Consider the following 17,136-nt stretch of genomic DNA (forward strand, 5'->3'; position numbering starts at 1 on the left):
TTTCTGCAAAGAAGAATGCAAGTGCAGAAGAGTAAAGGTCAACCATCGGATGGTCTGATGCTTGGTTTATGCACACTGGAGTATAGCACCGAGGCATTTCTTGTAGAGGCGATTGCAAGTGTTAAAGAATACAAAACAATCCACCGGAAGGTCTGGTGCTCTGAAGATGAATGCACCAGAGCAATTTTACACAGAGAGGCTACAAAGGCTTGGATGACTCAAGATAACTCATCAGAAGGTCCGATGATAGATTTGAAGGCACACCGGAGTGTCTGGTGCCTCTGTGAACACCAGAGTGTCCGGTGTTCGGTGTTCACAGAGGCATTGAGTGGGGTTCCAATAGCTAGTTTCTGAGGTTGTACTCACCGAATGATCCGATGTTAGTACTATTATTCTCTCCGGGTCATCCGATGTTAACAACTTTTCTAAGCCGTTGGGAAAATGTCTAGTTGGCGGGTTTGAGGCTATAAATACCCCTCCACTCAGTCATTTGAAGGTGTTGCAAGCTACTGGAGTCTAGAGGAAGCTCATACACACTTGAGAAGACATCCAAGCCACAAAAGTACTTAAAGTGATTATCCAAGGCAATTAAGCACAAGATTAGAGAGAGTTTAGTGCTTATAGGCCTATAGTGAGTTGTAGCTAGGTGCTACAGCTTGAAGAAGGGATTAATGAGTGATCCTAACTTGTACCGAGTGATACATTGGTGCCTTAGAGTCTTGGTGACTCGTCAGCATCTTGGGTCTCGGTGGCTCCAGCTTGTTGACCCTCCGACTTGGTGTGGAGCAACTACAAAACACGTGTATGGGGATGCGAAGACCATTTCCTTGGTGACTCAAGCTCTGAAGTGATCACAACTGCAAGTGACCAGAAGAGAGACTAGTGGTGAGACATTACCTTGGTGGCTTGGTGGCTCAACGTACTTGAGACATTGCCTTGGTGACTTGGTAGCTCAAGAGCCGTGACAGGAAGTGTCGGTGAATCAGGAACCAGGGGTCCCCGAGTCCCGAGGCCAGATCAGCAATTTGCCACGTGGCGCCCTCCCGCGGGGATCATCTCCGCGAGGTACGAGAAGACTAAGTCTCGGGAGAGGGTGCTCGGGGCCATGAACAGTGGTCCCCGAGTACCCGAGTTCCCTGATGATCCGCGAAGACCAAGTGCCGGGAAGATAGCACTCGGGGCTGTGAACAGCGGCCCCCGAGCACTCGGTTCTCTGAGGATCTGAACAGTCAATTCCGGGAGAGAGTGCTCGGGGCTGTGAATAGTGGCCCCCGAGCACTCGGTTCCCCGAGGACCAAAAAAGGGCATATCCGGGAGAGAGTGCTTGGCGCTGTGAACAATGACCCCCGAGCACTCGGTTCCCCGACGACCTAAGAAGTCCTTCGCCGGTGGCCCCCACAGAGGTCCAGCGGTGAGGTGTCAACCAGTGAAAGGCCCGATGCCTCATTTAAGAGGGCGCGTGGTCTGTCACTTCCAACTGCTCCTGCCACGCTCGGTGTCAGTCCCTGCCACATTCTGGCAGGAGGGCATGGGGACATTTAATGCACGGGTCCCATCCCGCGTCATCCGACGCGCCTCGGGATAACGTCGCAAGGCCCAAGGCGCCCCGCCTGCCGCCCTGCTGTGTCAGGCGTACAAGACCGGGTGGGCACGCCGGGCCGCTTAGTGGCTACCCGGTGGGCCCTCTTCGCGGCGCCCGTTGCAGAACGACATCATGACGACCGAGACCGGGCGGGGGCGCATTTTCAACCCCCCGTCACTTCGTGTAGTAGCCCATGATGGCTGCTTTTCCATTTATAGTGCCTTGGAACTCGTGCCCTCCCTTTCTAGGCACACTACCGCCGGCGAGTATTTAAGAGGAGCCAGTGGACACGGAAAGGAAGACTCGGAGCCAAGTAGCAGATCGATCCGGATGAAGATCGAAGACAGAAGAACACTCCAGTACAAGCACAGAAGCTGAGATCACCGAAGAACAAGGAGCCCGAAGCTCTAGGATAGACAAATATTCTTGTAACCAGCAACATCCCTGAGAGACATTCTCAGTGCATTTATAGCATCCACACAGGAGTAGGGTATTACGCTCAGTGCGGCCTGAACCTGTCTAAAAACCTCCAGTGCATTTACTGCATTCTGCATCCGATCATTCCATTCCACTTGCCATCACATTTATGCTCATTTATTTCTCCCGCAAAACAGATTCAGAATCATCCCCCCGGCCGAATCTCAAAGGGGGTCCCTCTGGATCCCTACTTTAGGAGTTCACCCTCCGACAGGAAGAGACTTGGCGATCGAAAGCATATTCTTTGTAGAGCTCCAACATGGACCAAGGGTGAAATTCATGCCATCGATACCGCGGGATAAAAATCCCTTGCTAGAGTTTCCGTATTTATGTACTTGCAATTTACCTTGCTAGAGTAGGTTGCAATTCTCTTAAGTGGTAGAGTAGACACACTGATAAACCTAGAGCACATTTAGATAGAAATTGAGATAGATTTGTTTGTGAAGTTTCTGTAGTCAATTTGGTTTAGGTTTCTAAGTGTCATAATTTACCCTATCTTAGGACATCACTGTTCCTCACAGTCGGTAGCTATTTTCTTTTCTCTTTGACTGGCTATCAAGATTTCTTCCTAGATAGTCAATCGGGGGCTCGGCAGGTACAATATACTAAGAGCTAATGACAATTTATTGTGCATGTGCCAAAGCGGCTTCCTTCACAAATGGATGGTGTTCTAAGTTATGACATCATGGGGATGTGAAAAGGTTCCTTATCGCGTCTACCAGTACCTAGGGGCCACAGAGCCTCCCACTCACATCAGACCTAAGGCTAACCGACTAAGCTCCCCTAGTAGAAACGAAGTTCTCCTACCCTAGTCAGAGGGAGAGGCGAGTAGTACTAATCATATTGGGTTATCGTGATTCGCTCGTTATTAAGTTACCAAGAAGTTCTACCACTTCATTTACATACATGCATTTCAGATAACCCTTGTTTATTAACAAAAGATTAAGTTTGTTCCTAAGCATAGTTACAACAAAAAGAAAGAGATCCTAAGGGGATGTTGAGAAGGTCATCCCGTCTACATAACCCTTGGTCGTTATCGGAGGGTTAACTCTTGTCGCAGGGATCCTAAGGGCCCCCTTTTTAGAGATTCGGCCGGGGGGATGATTCTGAATAAGTTTACCGGAGAAACAAATGGATATGAATGTGATGGCTGGTGGGGTGGAATGATCTAGTGCGGAATGAAGTAAATGCACTGGGGGTTTAGACAGGTTCAGGCCGCACGGAGGCGTAACACCTACTCCTGTGTGGATGCTATAAATGTCCTGAGAATGTCTCTCAGGAATGTGCTAGTTACAAGAATGTCTGTCTATCCTAGAGCCTGTGGCTCCTTGTTCTTCGTCTTCTATGCTCGTACGAAGGTGTTCTTCGAGCTGTGTGTATCTGTTGGCTTTGGGTGCCCTTGGACTTCTCGATCTTCTCTACTTCCTTAACTTCTTCAACCGTGCAGAGCTTGTCGGGCTTTTTTAGCTTGCAAGACTTGTCTTTGTCCGTGCTGCCGGCCGCTTTAAATACCCGTCGGCAGTAGCGTGCCCCGAATGGGAGGGCACGAGTTCCAAGGCACCATAAATGGAAAGGGCGTCATCATAGCCTCTGTGCGAAGTGACGGGGGTTGAAAACGCGCCCCGCGCCCGGTCATCAGTCGTCATGATGGCGCTGGCAACGGGCGCCGTGGAGTGGGCCCACCGGGCAGCCACAGAGCGGCCCGGCGTGCCCGCCCTGTCTTATTCGCCTGCCACAGCAGCGCGGCAGATGAAACGCCTCGGGCCTTGCAACGTTATCCCGAGGCGCGCCGGATGGCACAGGATGGGACCCGTGCATTTAATGTCCTCACGCCCTTCTGCCAGAATATGGCAGGAACTGACACCGAGCGTGGCGGGAGCAGTTGGAGGTGACAGGCATGACCTCAGGATTCGGGGATCCCTGGTTCCTGATTCACTGACAGTCGTGCCCACCATCGCCTCCACCAGCTGGTTGGACTCCTCCTTAGTCTCCCCCGGGAAGTCTTCTTGGGGGACATTCATGTACGCCTCCTATGCACCTTTCCAGGCTTGGCGGGTGGTGTGCTCGGCAATCATCTGGTAGAAGCTATCGAAGACCCCGACTAGCTCCGCCATCCGATTGGCAAGGCTGACATTGTTGGTGTCCTCCATGGGTTTGACCTACAGCCCCACCCAGCTCAAAGCAGTGCAGAACAGATATAGGGCAGAGGCAAGGGTACTCTGGATGGAGGTCGTCCGGAACTCAACCTAGACCAAGGCATCCTAGGCCTCCGATAGCTCTACAACTGAGTCACTCGACTTGTCAGAAAGAGATACTATGCAAAAGTAACAATTTCCAGACATGGAGCACCTACCCTGGGACCGTTGTTCCCGATGCGGCAAGCTGCAAAACCACAGAGCTCGATAAGAAGGAAATCTATCAATCGATTACCATCATGGAAACCCCTCGTGTCATTGTTGATCTTATCGCCTACGTGAAGACTCCCCATTGTCTCTGGACGCTCAACTCTATTTGGCCTCAGCACCTTAGAGAAGAAGTGAGGATAAAGTTCTACAAGAACTGGTGCAAGAGTAAGAAGAAGGCTTTCACGAAGTATGCTCTTAAGTATGGCAGTGATGCTGGCAAGAAGAAAGTTGGAAGGGGGGAAACAGAACCCACAATGAAAGAAAGCATTGAAAACTACATCCTAGTTTGTGTCTAGGTTGGGGACCTTTGGCCTTTTGCCGTCGCGCATGAGACCAAGGCACGCAAGGGGATCACCTCGTCGCGCTCCAACCAGGCCAACATCTCCTCTGACATTTTCGATGCCACCTAGACCGGGATCGTAGAGTCAACAACACAGGAGGTTCGCTTTCCCATCTTCTTGCATCCCATGACAGAGGTCCAAGGAATGTGAGAGAAAAAGGGTATTGGAAGAACTCAAACAAAGGTTGTAGGCATAAGGGACGAGATGAAGAGGCCATAGCTCAAGGAAACAGATGATCGAGGAAGCCAAAGTATTGGTTGAGCCACCCCAGATCCCTTTTATAGAGGTGCTTGACCATTCTCTTACTCGGAGTCATGTTGTTGCGCCTAGGTGCTATCACATTTAATGCTCGAAATCTCTTTCGGCGCATGTGGGAGCAGTTGATGCAAAATCCCAGGAGAGCAGGCACACGTCCCTAATGAATGCGCTTCGATTTCCAAACTTCATCATGATCTTTTGCTAAAAACAGAGGAAATATTCTTTCACCACCACACGAAATCTCCACCACGATGATTCAAAATTTGAAAAATCCTCTAGATGGAGAGCCATGTTTCCCCATTTTTTTGGGATTTTGAGAATATGGGACGATATTTATCAGTTGACCTGGAGTTCCTATTCAGATGAGGTTTCTTCCTAGGGGTTCACAGAGCTACCCGAAAAAGGCCTAATATCCCAACTAGATGACTCGAGGACAACCAGGAACTCGATTAGATGTACATCCTACTCGGAGAGGCAACCTATCGAGATCTTTTCCTTAGCTGAGTTAAGTTTCTTGACCCGTCACATCCTCGTTTCACGTACAAATGGGAGGCTTGATGATGAGTAGTGTAAATCTATTGTATACGATGATCTTATCCATATACGAATCCTTAGAGGTCTCCTAGATACTCGGAGCATACAATTGTATTTGGGAAAGAAATCCCTAGACCTATAAAAACTACCTGCAGGTATCAGGATATCCCTTAAACAACTTTCCAGACAATACGTAAGGAGCCTTTGACTAGTTGTAGATCCCATCTAGGCTAGCCATGACCCTCTTGTAATCTATCTCAAGATCAATATAAAAACGCATGACGTGGGGTTATTATCCACCAGGAGGCCCAAACCTGTATAAATATCTATCTTTTGGTGCCTGATTCGGCACAAGGGACTATCCCCTATATTCACCATGTATTCGTAAGATCGATGAGTCATCGATAGTTGACAGAAGTTGACTGCAATCTATGGTCCTTGCCATGGGGAGCAAAGAGACAACTTTATCCAGTGGCTATATAATATTGATATTCATGTGGGCGAAGATTGGATGTTTATAGGAGATTTGTTTGCAATATAAATGACATGTTTATCTTCAATGAGATCATTAGCAATATGGGACTGATTGAGATTCCCTTAAAGAGTAGAAAGTTGACCTAGAGTAATATGCAGGAAGATCCTCCATTAGAACAATTAGATTGGTGCTTTACTTTGGTTAATTGGAGCACCAATTTCCCAAACACTTTGCTTATTCCCATGGTTAAACAAACTTCAGACCACATCCCTTGTTTTGCTCAATTGGCACCAACATTTTGAAAGCAAAAATTTCTAGGATTGAAAATTATTCAGTTTATCGACCAAGATTTGTTGAGATAGTTTAGAGTGCTTGGAACGCAAACATAAAAGCAAATAGCAGTGCAACAAGGTAGACTGCCAAGTTAAAACTTCTAAGAAGAATTATCAAAAGGTGGAGCCGATCTCTCTTGCATCTAAACAAAATTATTAAGGAGAACAATGAGATTCTTCAGATTATGGATAAGTTAGAAGAGCAAAGAACTCTATTTATTAAGAAAGCAACGATATCTTCAAGTGTCATATTCTGCATTTACTCAAGGCAAAAAATGAGTATTGGAAACAAAGGTATACAGTAAGACAGGTGCAATAGGGAAATGAAGATACTAAATTCTTTCACGCGACTGCCATAGAGAGGTACATAATCAATATCATTACGAGTCTGGGATCGGATGATGGAAGAGTGTTCATTGATCACAACGAGAAGACAGTGGTTATTTGGTAAGTTTATAGGAACAAAATGGGTATTTCAGGAGAGACTAATACGATGTTTGACTTAGAGAGTCTGGTCCAAGCGCAAGATAGCCTGGGATCGCTATCAGAGCCTTTTTCCAAAGAAGAGATTGATGACATAGTGAAAATAATTCCTTCAGATAAATTTCTAGGCCCTGATATATTCAATGGGTTATTTCTTAAAAAATGCCAGCACATCATCAAAGAAGACTTTTATCAACTAGTCGCTGATTTCTACAATGGTGGTTTGGATCTGCAGCCTTTAAACTCTTCTTTCATCACCCTGATTCCATAAGTAAATAATCCGGTGAATGTGAATGATTATAGACCCATTTCGTTATTAAATGTGGTGCTCAAGCTGCTGACCAAGCTCTTGTCAAACAGACTGCAAGTGAAGATTATAGATATTGAGATCAATTCAAGATTGACTTGGCTAGGCCTTTGAGTTTATTCATCAGTGTCATCAATCAAAATAAGAAATCATCATTCTGAAGCTAGGCTTTGAGAAAGCTTTTGACACTTTAGAGCACCAGGCGATTTTGCAAATGATGAAGTAGTTGGGCTCAGTGATAAGTGGAGGGGCTGAGTTCAGTCCATTCTTGGTTCAGGCTCTTCCTCCATCTTGCTAAATGGGGTGCCAGGCAATAATTTTCACTGCAAGAGAGGTGCAAGAGGGAAATCACTCATATCTTAAAATCAAGTTTATGCTCCAAAGAATAACGAAGGTCTGGGGGTGCTAAATCTTCAAATGCAAAATGAGACCCTCTGGTTAAGCATCTACTCAAGTTCTATAACAGATTGGACATTCCCTAAGTAAATTTGATCTGGAGCACTCATTTATGCTAATAGTCGTGTTCCTCACACGTCCATAATTATGGATATTTTTGGTGAAAAGATATTTTGAAATACATTGATCAGTTCCGTGGAATTGCTTTAGGAAACCCAGGAGATGGATCCACCATCCTCTTTTGACATGATATTTGGAATAGAAATTATCTTAAAATGCAACTTCCCAGACTGTATTCCTATGCTAAGCACAAAAACATCTCCATTGTACAATTCAGAAAAGACAGCACGCTACGGTTACACTTTCATATATACCGTTACCCATCCAGACATTTGAGGAGCTCCACAGCTTACTGGAGAAAATAGCTTCACACAAATACAATCGATTGAACTAGTTATGAACTTCATATCAATCGTAGTGGTAGTTGAAACAGAATACGGTTTTACGGCCTCCATGTGGCACGTAATATCTACGACAGAGGTTCAGACTTCTGAGCATGTGGTTTTGGTTGAACCATGGACGAATATGACCAAATCTAAACACTCAGTTCGATAGATGTGCTTTTGGTTCAGACTTCTGAGCAAGTGTTAAACATTGTTCGATAGATGTGTGTGTGTGTGTGTGTTTTTTTTTTTTTTTTTTTTTTTTTTTTTTTTTTTGCAATCAGTCAAAGTTGTCAGCTCCTGATTGCTCCAAGATTTGTGCCACCGTTCTTTTTCCTTAAGCTCTAGTTTTTCTTTTGTTTTTACATAGGACTAACAACCATGCACATATTACACACACATGACATCAATAATATTATGATGGAAGCAAAAAATTTCATAGAAAAAACTAATTAAAAAATAAAAAGCTAAGGATACATTGATTCTAGTTGTTGGATAAAGATGGAAGAAAATAATGTTTTATTAATACATTTTAACACTAATGACACCTATTAATTGGAGGTTCTTAAGCAATTGAGAGAGAGGAGGAGACGGAGGACCCGCTTAATTGTGAACCGCTTGATGATGTAAGTTGTATGGTGGAGATCGTTTAGATTCGTCATAACTCGTTAATTTTATAGGAGTATAAATGTAGATATACTTCATTTAGTCTAAATTAAGTGTTATTTTAGGTTACGTACAATCAACTATTTTAAACTTTGACTATAAATTATTTTTTATGTATTAAATTTGTATATTTGAAAACAACATAGGTAGATTTGTCTCGAAAAGTACTTTCATAATAATATATTTTTATTATATTTTAATAATATATTATAAAAAATAATAGTTAAAGAGAATCATATCGATATCTAAAATAATACTTACTTAGGATCGGAGGTAGTACATTCTTACAGCTTAGTGAATGCTGCCGTGATGGGCTACTTAGAGAGCTGCTTTGGGCCGACAATGAGATGCTAGAGGTGGCTGGACGGCATGATATTTGGAATGGAAATTATCTTAAAATGCTACTTTCCAGACTATTCCTATGCTGAGCACAAAAACATTTCCATTGCACAATTCAGAAAAGACAGCACGCCACGGTTACACTTTCATTTACCGTAAACCATCCATGCATTTGAGGAGCTCCACAGCTTACTGGAGAAAATAGCTTCACACAAATACAATCGGTTGAACTAGTTATGAACTTCATATCAATCGTAGCGGTAGTTGAAACAGAACACGGTTTTACGGCCTCCATGTGGCACGTAATATCTACGACAGAGCTTCAGACTTCTGAGCATGTGGTTCAACAACAAGCACAATGGAAGTGTTAAACAGTGTTCGATAGATGGTTTTTTTTTTTTGTGCAATCAGTCGAATCTGTCAGCTCCTGATTGCTCCAAGATTTGTGCCACCGTTCTTTTTCCTTAAGCTCTAGTTTTTCTTTTGTTTTTACATAGGACTAACCACCATGCACATATTACACACACATGACATAAATAATATTATGATGGGAGCAAAAAAATTTCATAGAAAAAACTAATTAAAAATTAAAAAGCTAAGGATGTATTGATTCTAGTTATTGAATAAAGATGGAAGGAAATAATGGTGTATTAATATATTTTAACACTAATGACACCTATTAATTAGAGGTTTGTGAATTAAACAATTGAGTGAGGAGGAGATGAGGGACCAACTTGATTGTGAACCGCTTGATGATGTAAGATGTGTAGTAGAGATCATTCAGATCAGTCATAATTCGTCTATTTTATAGGAGTATAGATATAGATATACTTCCTTCAGTCTAAAATAAGTGTTATTTTAAGTTACGTGTAGTCAACTATTTTAAACTTTGACTACAAATTATTTTTTATATATTGAGTTTGTATATTTGAAAATGATATGTGTAGATTTGTCTCGAAAAGTATTCTCATGATATAATTTTACTATATTTTATTAATATATTAAAAAATAATAATTAAAATTATATTTAAAGACCGTATCGATATCTAAAACAACATTTATTTCAGATTGGAGGGGTAGATTCTAGCTCTAGCGAATGCTGCTTTCATGAGCTACTTAGAGAGCTGCGTTGGGCCGGACCATGAGATGCTAGAGATGCGGCCTGATAAAAACCAGGCCGCGCTTAACCGGGCCCACCCGGGCCGAATTCGCTTCCAGGCCCGTTCTCTTCTGATCCTACTGTTCCTCTCCGGCTCTCTCCCGGCGCGGCGGCAACCTTCCGTTTCTGGTCCGCCGCCGCCTGCTTCAACCCTCTCCCCGAAACCCTAGCCGTGGAATACCCCCACCCATTCCATGGACGAGCCGCCGCTGGAGCTCGCTGGCGCGGTGCGCGACGCGGAGCTCCGCCTCTCCGCGGCGCTGTCCCGCGAGGAGGTCCTCTGCCGGCGCCGGAGCCGCCTGGTGCAGCTCTGCTCCCTCTACCGCGCCCAGTACTGGGCGCTCGCCGACGATCTCGCCGCAAGGCACTGCGAGTACTGGTGGGAGAACGGCGCCAGCCCCGTGCTCGACGAAGAGCCCGCGCCCGCGCCCGCCCTGCCTCCGCCTCCCCCTCCCCCTCTGCCGCTGCCGCTACCGCTGCAGGAGAATGGGGCCGGTGTCGGGCCCCTGGAGAATGGATGTTATGTTGGACAGCTGCAGAATGGCGGGCACGGCGTTGGGTACTGTAGTGCCGTCTCCCCTGCAGCCGCTGCGGTCGGGAGAGCGGGGTGCGCGGCCGTGAATTGCGACGCCAAGACGATGCCCCTGTCGCCTTACTGCTTCAGTCACATCCTCCTGGACTCCAAGCAGCAGCTCTACCAGCCCTGCGCCTTCGTCACTAAGAAAAGGTATACCAGGGGATTCCAGGATACGCCGGGTGGTAAAATTTCTCAATTCTGTTATTCTATATTTGTTTTGTGTGGTGTTCATTTTGTTTGTGGTCGTTTGGTAGACTTTGTGCTGTGGGTGATCACGATGATGAGGAATTTGCTTGTGAGTTGGCTGTTTATGGATGAATTTTGTATGCTTTTAGTGATAGTTGTTTGTACGAGAAAACTTGTTTAAGCTGAATAATTTGGTGGCTCTGTTGATAGACGTTTGCTAACACGCAGATTGAAATAATGACACTATATTTATCGGTATGTTTGCCTGTTGATTCTGGTGTGCTTTGACCAAGGCTCACATTTCTAGTAGGAATAAGCTGGTTCCCGCGAGATTCGTAAAGGGGCCAATGGATAGTACTTAAAACTATGTACCTGCTACCCCCCCTTTAATTGAGAAACAGATGCTGCGTGATAAATATGTACTGAATAAATTCAATTATTAATGCCAGCACATAATTGGTAAATATGGATAGGGGTATAGCTTCAGATATAAAATCTTAAAGCTTAAAGGATGACATGAATGTAGCATGAATTCTTGAACTCGTGGCTTTTGTTGGTATTTCATCCTTCAATCCTTCTATCCATATCTATAAGGACTGTTTTTGGTTGATCAAATTATGCAATCATATGTCGAGAAAGCTGCATAGGAATTTCAAGTTATACCTCACAACTTCCCGTAACTTTTCGTGGTTGCCAAGTTAACCAACACTCATCAACAAAAAATGTCTTTATTTGCCTCCTGATTGAACCCCACTCATCAAAACTCTATCCATCCATTTGTTCCCCGCAACCCATGGGATGTGTTACCATTTTCTTTTCCTGGAATGCTCATGCATTGCTATGGGTGAAAAAATAACCATGTTACCCTATACCGTGCCCTCAGATCCACCGTGTGCCTAATTGATCTCTTCCCTTCCTAACGTCCTTGGTTCCACCACTAAACCTGCCGTGGGCCCGTGGCATACAATGCTCGGCTTGCACTGCAAGCTTAAACCCACTGGATGCTTGGCTTGCTTCGCAATCCTCACGTTGTGCCAATGTTATGTGAAACGGATGCGGATGTCTGAACCCAACTTGGATTTGGGTATCCGATTCAGCAAATGGATATCGGACACTTCAAATGTTACTTGGACATGGACAAGGTGTCCGGTTCAGAATAATTTTCTTCGGGCTCATTAGGACTGGGAAAAGCAATCTTACTCGGCCTAGCCTCATTTTGTGATGACAATGGGGAGTCATGAAAAGGTTACTTGTGAGATGGAGGAAATGTTGACAAGGGTTTCATCTCCATAAGGAAAATGTTGACATGATCAAAGTAAAATTTAATAGATGTTAAATTGTTTGTTGGGATGCTGTTTTTCTGGTTTATATAGAGTTATTATTTAGGGAGGTGGAAGTGGAAAGTGAGAGGGGATTACCGATGACGTGCAATCACTCACCAAAGATAGTCCACAGATGTGTTCCCTTTTGCTCCATACTTTTGTCCCACTTTCATACTCTGTTGGTCTGCTTCTCTTCTTTCATTCAATCGACATTAGGCTTATAGTACACACAACATTTTGCTTCCTACGATTTCCCATTTCAACGCACAGAGTATTGTTCCTATCTTCAGCTTCCAACTAACACTACGATGAGCAGTCCCTTATAAATAGTGCTGCTACAATAATTTCACGCAACTGCTGATGCTGGTGGAGCCAACGTCCACGACATGAGTTAACTCTGTGAACCGACATGCAAATTAGCTTGTGTTGTGGATGTATTTGTAGCGAAACAATATAGGCGCCAGAGCCGTAAGGCCGATCCATCGGTCCAGCAAGAAGCTGAACCGATAGGTGACAGCAGCAGCAACGTAATCTACAGAATAAGGAGAGATAGGAGATACAGTCATTTTTTGCAAGATTTGATTAGCTTCTGTAATTTTAGATATTACTTGTTGTGCACTAATCCATTATATAAGGATGTCGTGACAGATCTTTTATCCTTAAGGAAAAATTATTCTTCTCAGCTCCACTCTTCTACCTTCCCTGTGCTTCCCTTGTCAAACCCCACCACCAGCTGTACCGTCTGGCCTTCAATGCGGCACCACCCTGCTGGTTAGTGCTTTGGCCTTACCCTCCCATCAGCCATAACTACAGTCTCCGAAATTGGGTTCATATCAGCTTGGGTGTTTATTTTTTCATGAGGGTGCCATTTAATATTTGAACAATCATGTAGAACCTACTTTTATCTGTCCATACCGTAGATCCCTACTTATCACCTTTATTACTGATACCAAATCAGTGAGTGGTACAGTGAAGTAACTTGTTCAGTCATTCATTAGTTTGACCAGCATTTCAACAGTTCGACTAGAGGTACAAAAATATTAGTTATAGAAGTTGAATTACATTGAATCAATTTACCTAGTATATCATGTTCTGTCGAGATGGGCAAGTCCCCCGGTTGTTTTGGGCCTCATGTGTGTGGTGGAGTGGAGTGTGGGGGTTTGAGCTTCCACTCTGCATGTGAACAAAATATATGTTTTTAACCAATACTGCATGGTGGCAAATAACTTTTTACCAATGCTGCATGTTAAGAAATAATTTTTACCAGTTTGTTCTCAAAAAGATCCTACAGAAAAATGGACAGGACCAGGCTTTGGTTCTGATTTTGTTGGTCGAACTGCTCGTCCATCCGATCTCAATTGCTGTGCTTATCACACGTGCCTGTTAATTGATCGGCAAATGAGGAATGTTGCTGGATTTTTCATTTAAAAGCAACAAATTATGCAATTATACTGTCAGATACATGTTTCATGATTTTGAGGGGTTATTAGAATATTTATTATGTTGTTATTTTATACAAAAAAGGCATTGTTTATTTTCTGGCTTGCTGAATAGAATGCTTGGGGTTAGCTGCATTTCTGACATAGTTCACATTTGTTTCCAGGAAAGACTGGTAAAACAGTAATTTAATTTTTACGCAACCATTTTTTGCTATTACTAGTACATTTATTATCATTATTGTTTTCTCATCATCTTTTTAGTTGGATCTTGTGGGTTTCATCTCTAGCCTACCCCAACTTGCTTGGGACAAAGGCTTTATTGTTGTTGTTGTTGCAATAAATAAATATTGTTCGAGATAAAAGATTTTCCAGAATTAGATATGTAACTAAAAGGTGATGTGTCCATGCCTTTTATTATATTTTATATGTTCTGTCTGAAAATGGCATTCTATCTCTGCTAAAAAGTTGCCCCCAAATGCTTTACGTGAAGTAGCTGCCATCATTTATTGTGATCATCTTCTAACCTACTGTTGCTAACCTGTAAATTGGATCAAAAGCAGCATATTGCCAAAATATTCCTCATGTTTTAATTCTCAGCTTTTGAAGTTTTTCCTGGCAATTCTCCATACTGATTGCTATAATGGAAATAGCACTATAGCAGAACATTGAATGTGAGCTACCATATGGAGGGAGATTTGTCAATTGGTTTATTATTTGCATGTTGCAAAGTTGCTTGTCAATTTGGAACTGCAATGTGTGCAGTTCCTTGTAATCCCTGGGTAATTGAGATACCCCCATATTGATTGTTCTTTGATTATGACATTATAACAATGCTTTGTCACTCTAGACTCTATTGCATAAATCTGTGAATAGTTTTTTTTTTACTACCTAGAGGTTACATAGCTAGAATGTCTGAGCTTAGGTCTTTTCCTCATATACATGACATTTTGGTCATTATTTCTTGTTCTTTTGTGAAATTCAGTATGGTTACAACAAATTTTGTGTCCTATTGGATTAGGTAGGTGTGTACTGAATTTAGAATTTGATTGTTTTATACACATGAAGTTTTGCTACTCTTTACATGATTACATGTTTATTTTTTTTTCTGTTAACTACTACTGATTGCTTATAATTTTGGTTCTATCACTTATTGCACTATTGGATTTTTCTTAAAATACTTGGTCCAAATAATTCTTGTTTTACGCATACTATGGATTTGAATATTTGGTCCAAGGAACTATATCTATTGATCCAGACTATACTTGGGTCTTAGAAACAGGGATGGGCATTTGTGAAACGTTTATGATAATACTATTCAATAGAATGAATTTCTTTAATGCCAATTTACTTTTCTAAGATTGATCTTTCATCTCATGCTTACGAAGCATTCCTGTATATATCTAAAACTGTTTACTCTGATGATTTTCTACAGTGGTACGCCAAATGGTGAAGCAACTTGTGGAAAACCTGTTCTGAGAGGCATCACTCCTTTGCGATGTGCTGACCATGATCCAAAATCTCAGAAACTCATCATAGAAGCTTTGAAAAATGCAGGAATTGACCTGCCCTTGACAAGTAAGAGTGTTCCAAAATTGAGTCTCTTGATTTCTGAAACAGTCCGCGAAATTCAGATGAAAAGAAAGCTATCCATGAAAGGTGCAATGACTGCAACTTCTGATCAGTTATTGAAATGATTTGTTTGGACTAGCCTATGATCTCTTTGTACATGATGGCCCTACAGTGATGGAGATGTTCCATTGTAAATATCAGGTGTCAATGTGCACCTAATCTTCAAAAGAAGAAATATTGAACCGTAAGACTATTGGATGTTATGTTATAGTGCAGAAAATCCTGCAGAGAAGAATGCTGTGCAGATTTAGAAAAAAATGGCTGCCTGTAAGCTACCCTCTTCAATCCTTGAAAGGAAGAAATCAAATTTTGGACTTCGAGCTTTCAACAGGCACATGAGGTATGCGAAGTCACAACTAGATCACTGTTTGCTCTTTGACTTGTTAATGTATAAATGTTGGTAAACATATTTGTTCAAAATAAGGGTTCTTTCGCAAATTTACAATAGTCAAAATACGTTTGCATAACAAGATACACGGATAAAAAGTTAATTTGGTTTACCTTTTAGCTTCATGAATGAAAATGCCTTTATTCCTTGTAGCGTTGTGATAATTCCCTGCTTCATCGTTGATACTTGTGAAAAATAACTTGTGGCTTCTATATGCTAGGTTTGGTCCATGCACTGTTTACGCTACACATTTGATTTGTCTAATAGGTCATAGAAATGAATCTGTATCATATGGAAACTGTTACTTGCTAGTGGAAGAAATGTCCAGAACTAGATACAGAACAATGTTACACTTGATACAGTGCTGGTACGTAGGTGGGCAGATTGTTAAGAAACTCATAGATGAAATGAAAATAATTTTTTTAGTCCCGAGTGTTTAGATTTGGTCATATTCAGTGTTTGCATCCTATACATAGTGAGAACGCTTTTGTAGACTGTTATTTAGATATTACGGTGCATCAGCACAGTGATACAACAGCCTTGTATGTGCGTATAATGCAATTATATATCATGCTCTGCTAACATTCATCGCTACACTAAATTTTGTGACAGGAATGTCAAATAAAGTTCAAGGAATTGGAGGGTTGCATTCAGTCTTGGATGATCAGTCAGGCTACCGTGATGAGTTGAAGAAGACTTGTTACAGTTTCCTTCTCTTTAGTCTTCACCCTTTTGGGGGAATGTTCAGCCTGGAAGTTTGTTTATCTATATGTTGTAGTTGCTCAGTATTAGACCGGTATTAACTTATGTTCAATCTTGCTTGTGTTTTACACCAGAAATGTTCGTACATATGGTCTTAAATTGTTGTTATTATGGTTTCAGGGTATAGTAATTTATATTTGGGGTTGGACCTGAGCATTGGGAGCTAGCGGTCATTTGGGGGTTAATCTTGCTTGCAAACCCTGAACCCAAGGTTGATTGGATTCGGGTTACTAGCGATGTCTATTCTTGAGTCGTGGTAGAATTGTTTTGTTAGGTTAGTGCGTAACTCATTGTCCAGTTGCAACGTGTATATTGACAAACTGATGTCTTGATGGAAGGTTACTATACCATGGACAATTTTGGACGTGGTGCATCATGTTGCACAAATGATTTACTGCTTGTCCACTCCAATGCTGGATTGCATCGGCAATCTTTCATTCTCTTAGCATCTGTGAGTTCATGCTGCAGACAGCATATTGTCGACAAAGTTCCATCTTTTTAGACGTAGCATAAGACATGACTTCTACATTGCATCTGATAACTCATCCCACAACAGTATACTCGTGATAATGTTCATCCTCTTATAAGAGCATGTTCATGCAATCTTCTAGTAAGAGGAGATTCGTGCAATCTTAT

The 17,136-nt window shown here is 42.5% G+C and overlaps 1 protein-coding gene across 1 annotated transcript; it reads left to right on the forward strand.

Annotated features, from left to right (window-relative positions):
- The first annotated feature begins 10,229 nt into the window (after nucleotides 1-10,229).
- On the forward strand, nucleotides 10,230-16,899 carry LOC133906704 (uncharacterized). The gene is made up of 3 exons (XM_062348678.1): nucleotides 10,230-10,924; nucleotides 15,154-15,690; nucleotides 16,351-16,899. Exons 1-2 carry the CDS (start codon nucleotides 10,392-10,394, stop codon nucleotides 15,413-15,415), a joined length of 795 nt encoding a protein of 264 aa, XP_062204662.1. The 5' UTR covers nucleotides 10,230-10,391; the 3' UTR covers nucleotides 15,416-15,690; nucleotides 16,351-16,899.
- Nucleotides 16,900-17,136: the final 237 nt, after the last annotated feature.

This window comes from Phragmites australis, chromosome 23, assembly GCF_958298935.1.
Source record: "Phragmites australis chromosome 23, lpPhrAust1.1, whole genome shotgun sequence".
NCBI lineage: Eukaryota > Viridiplantae > Streptophyta > Magnoliopsida > Poales > Poaceae > Phragmites > Phragmites australis.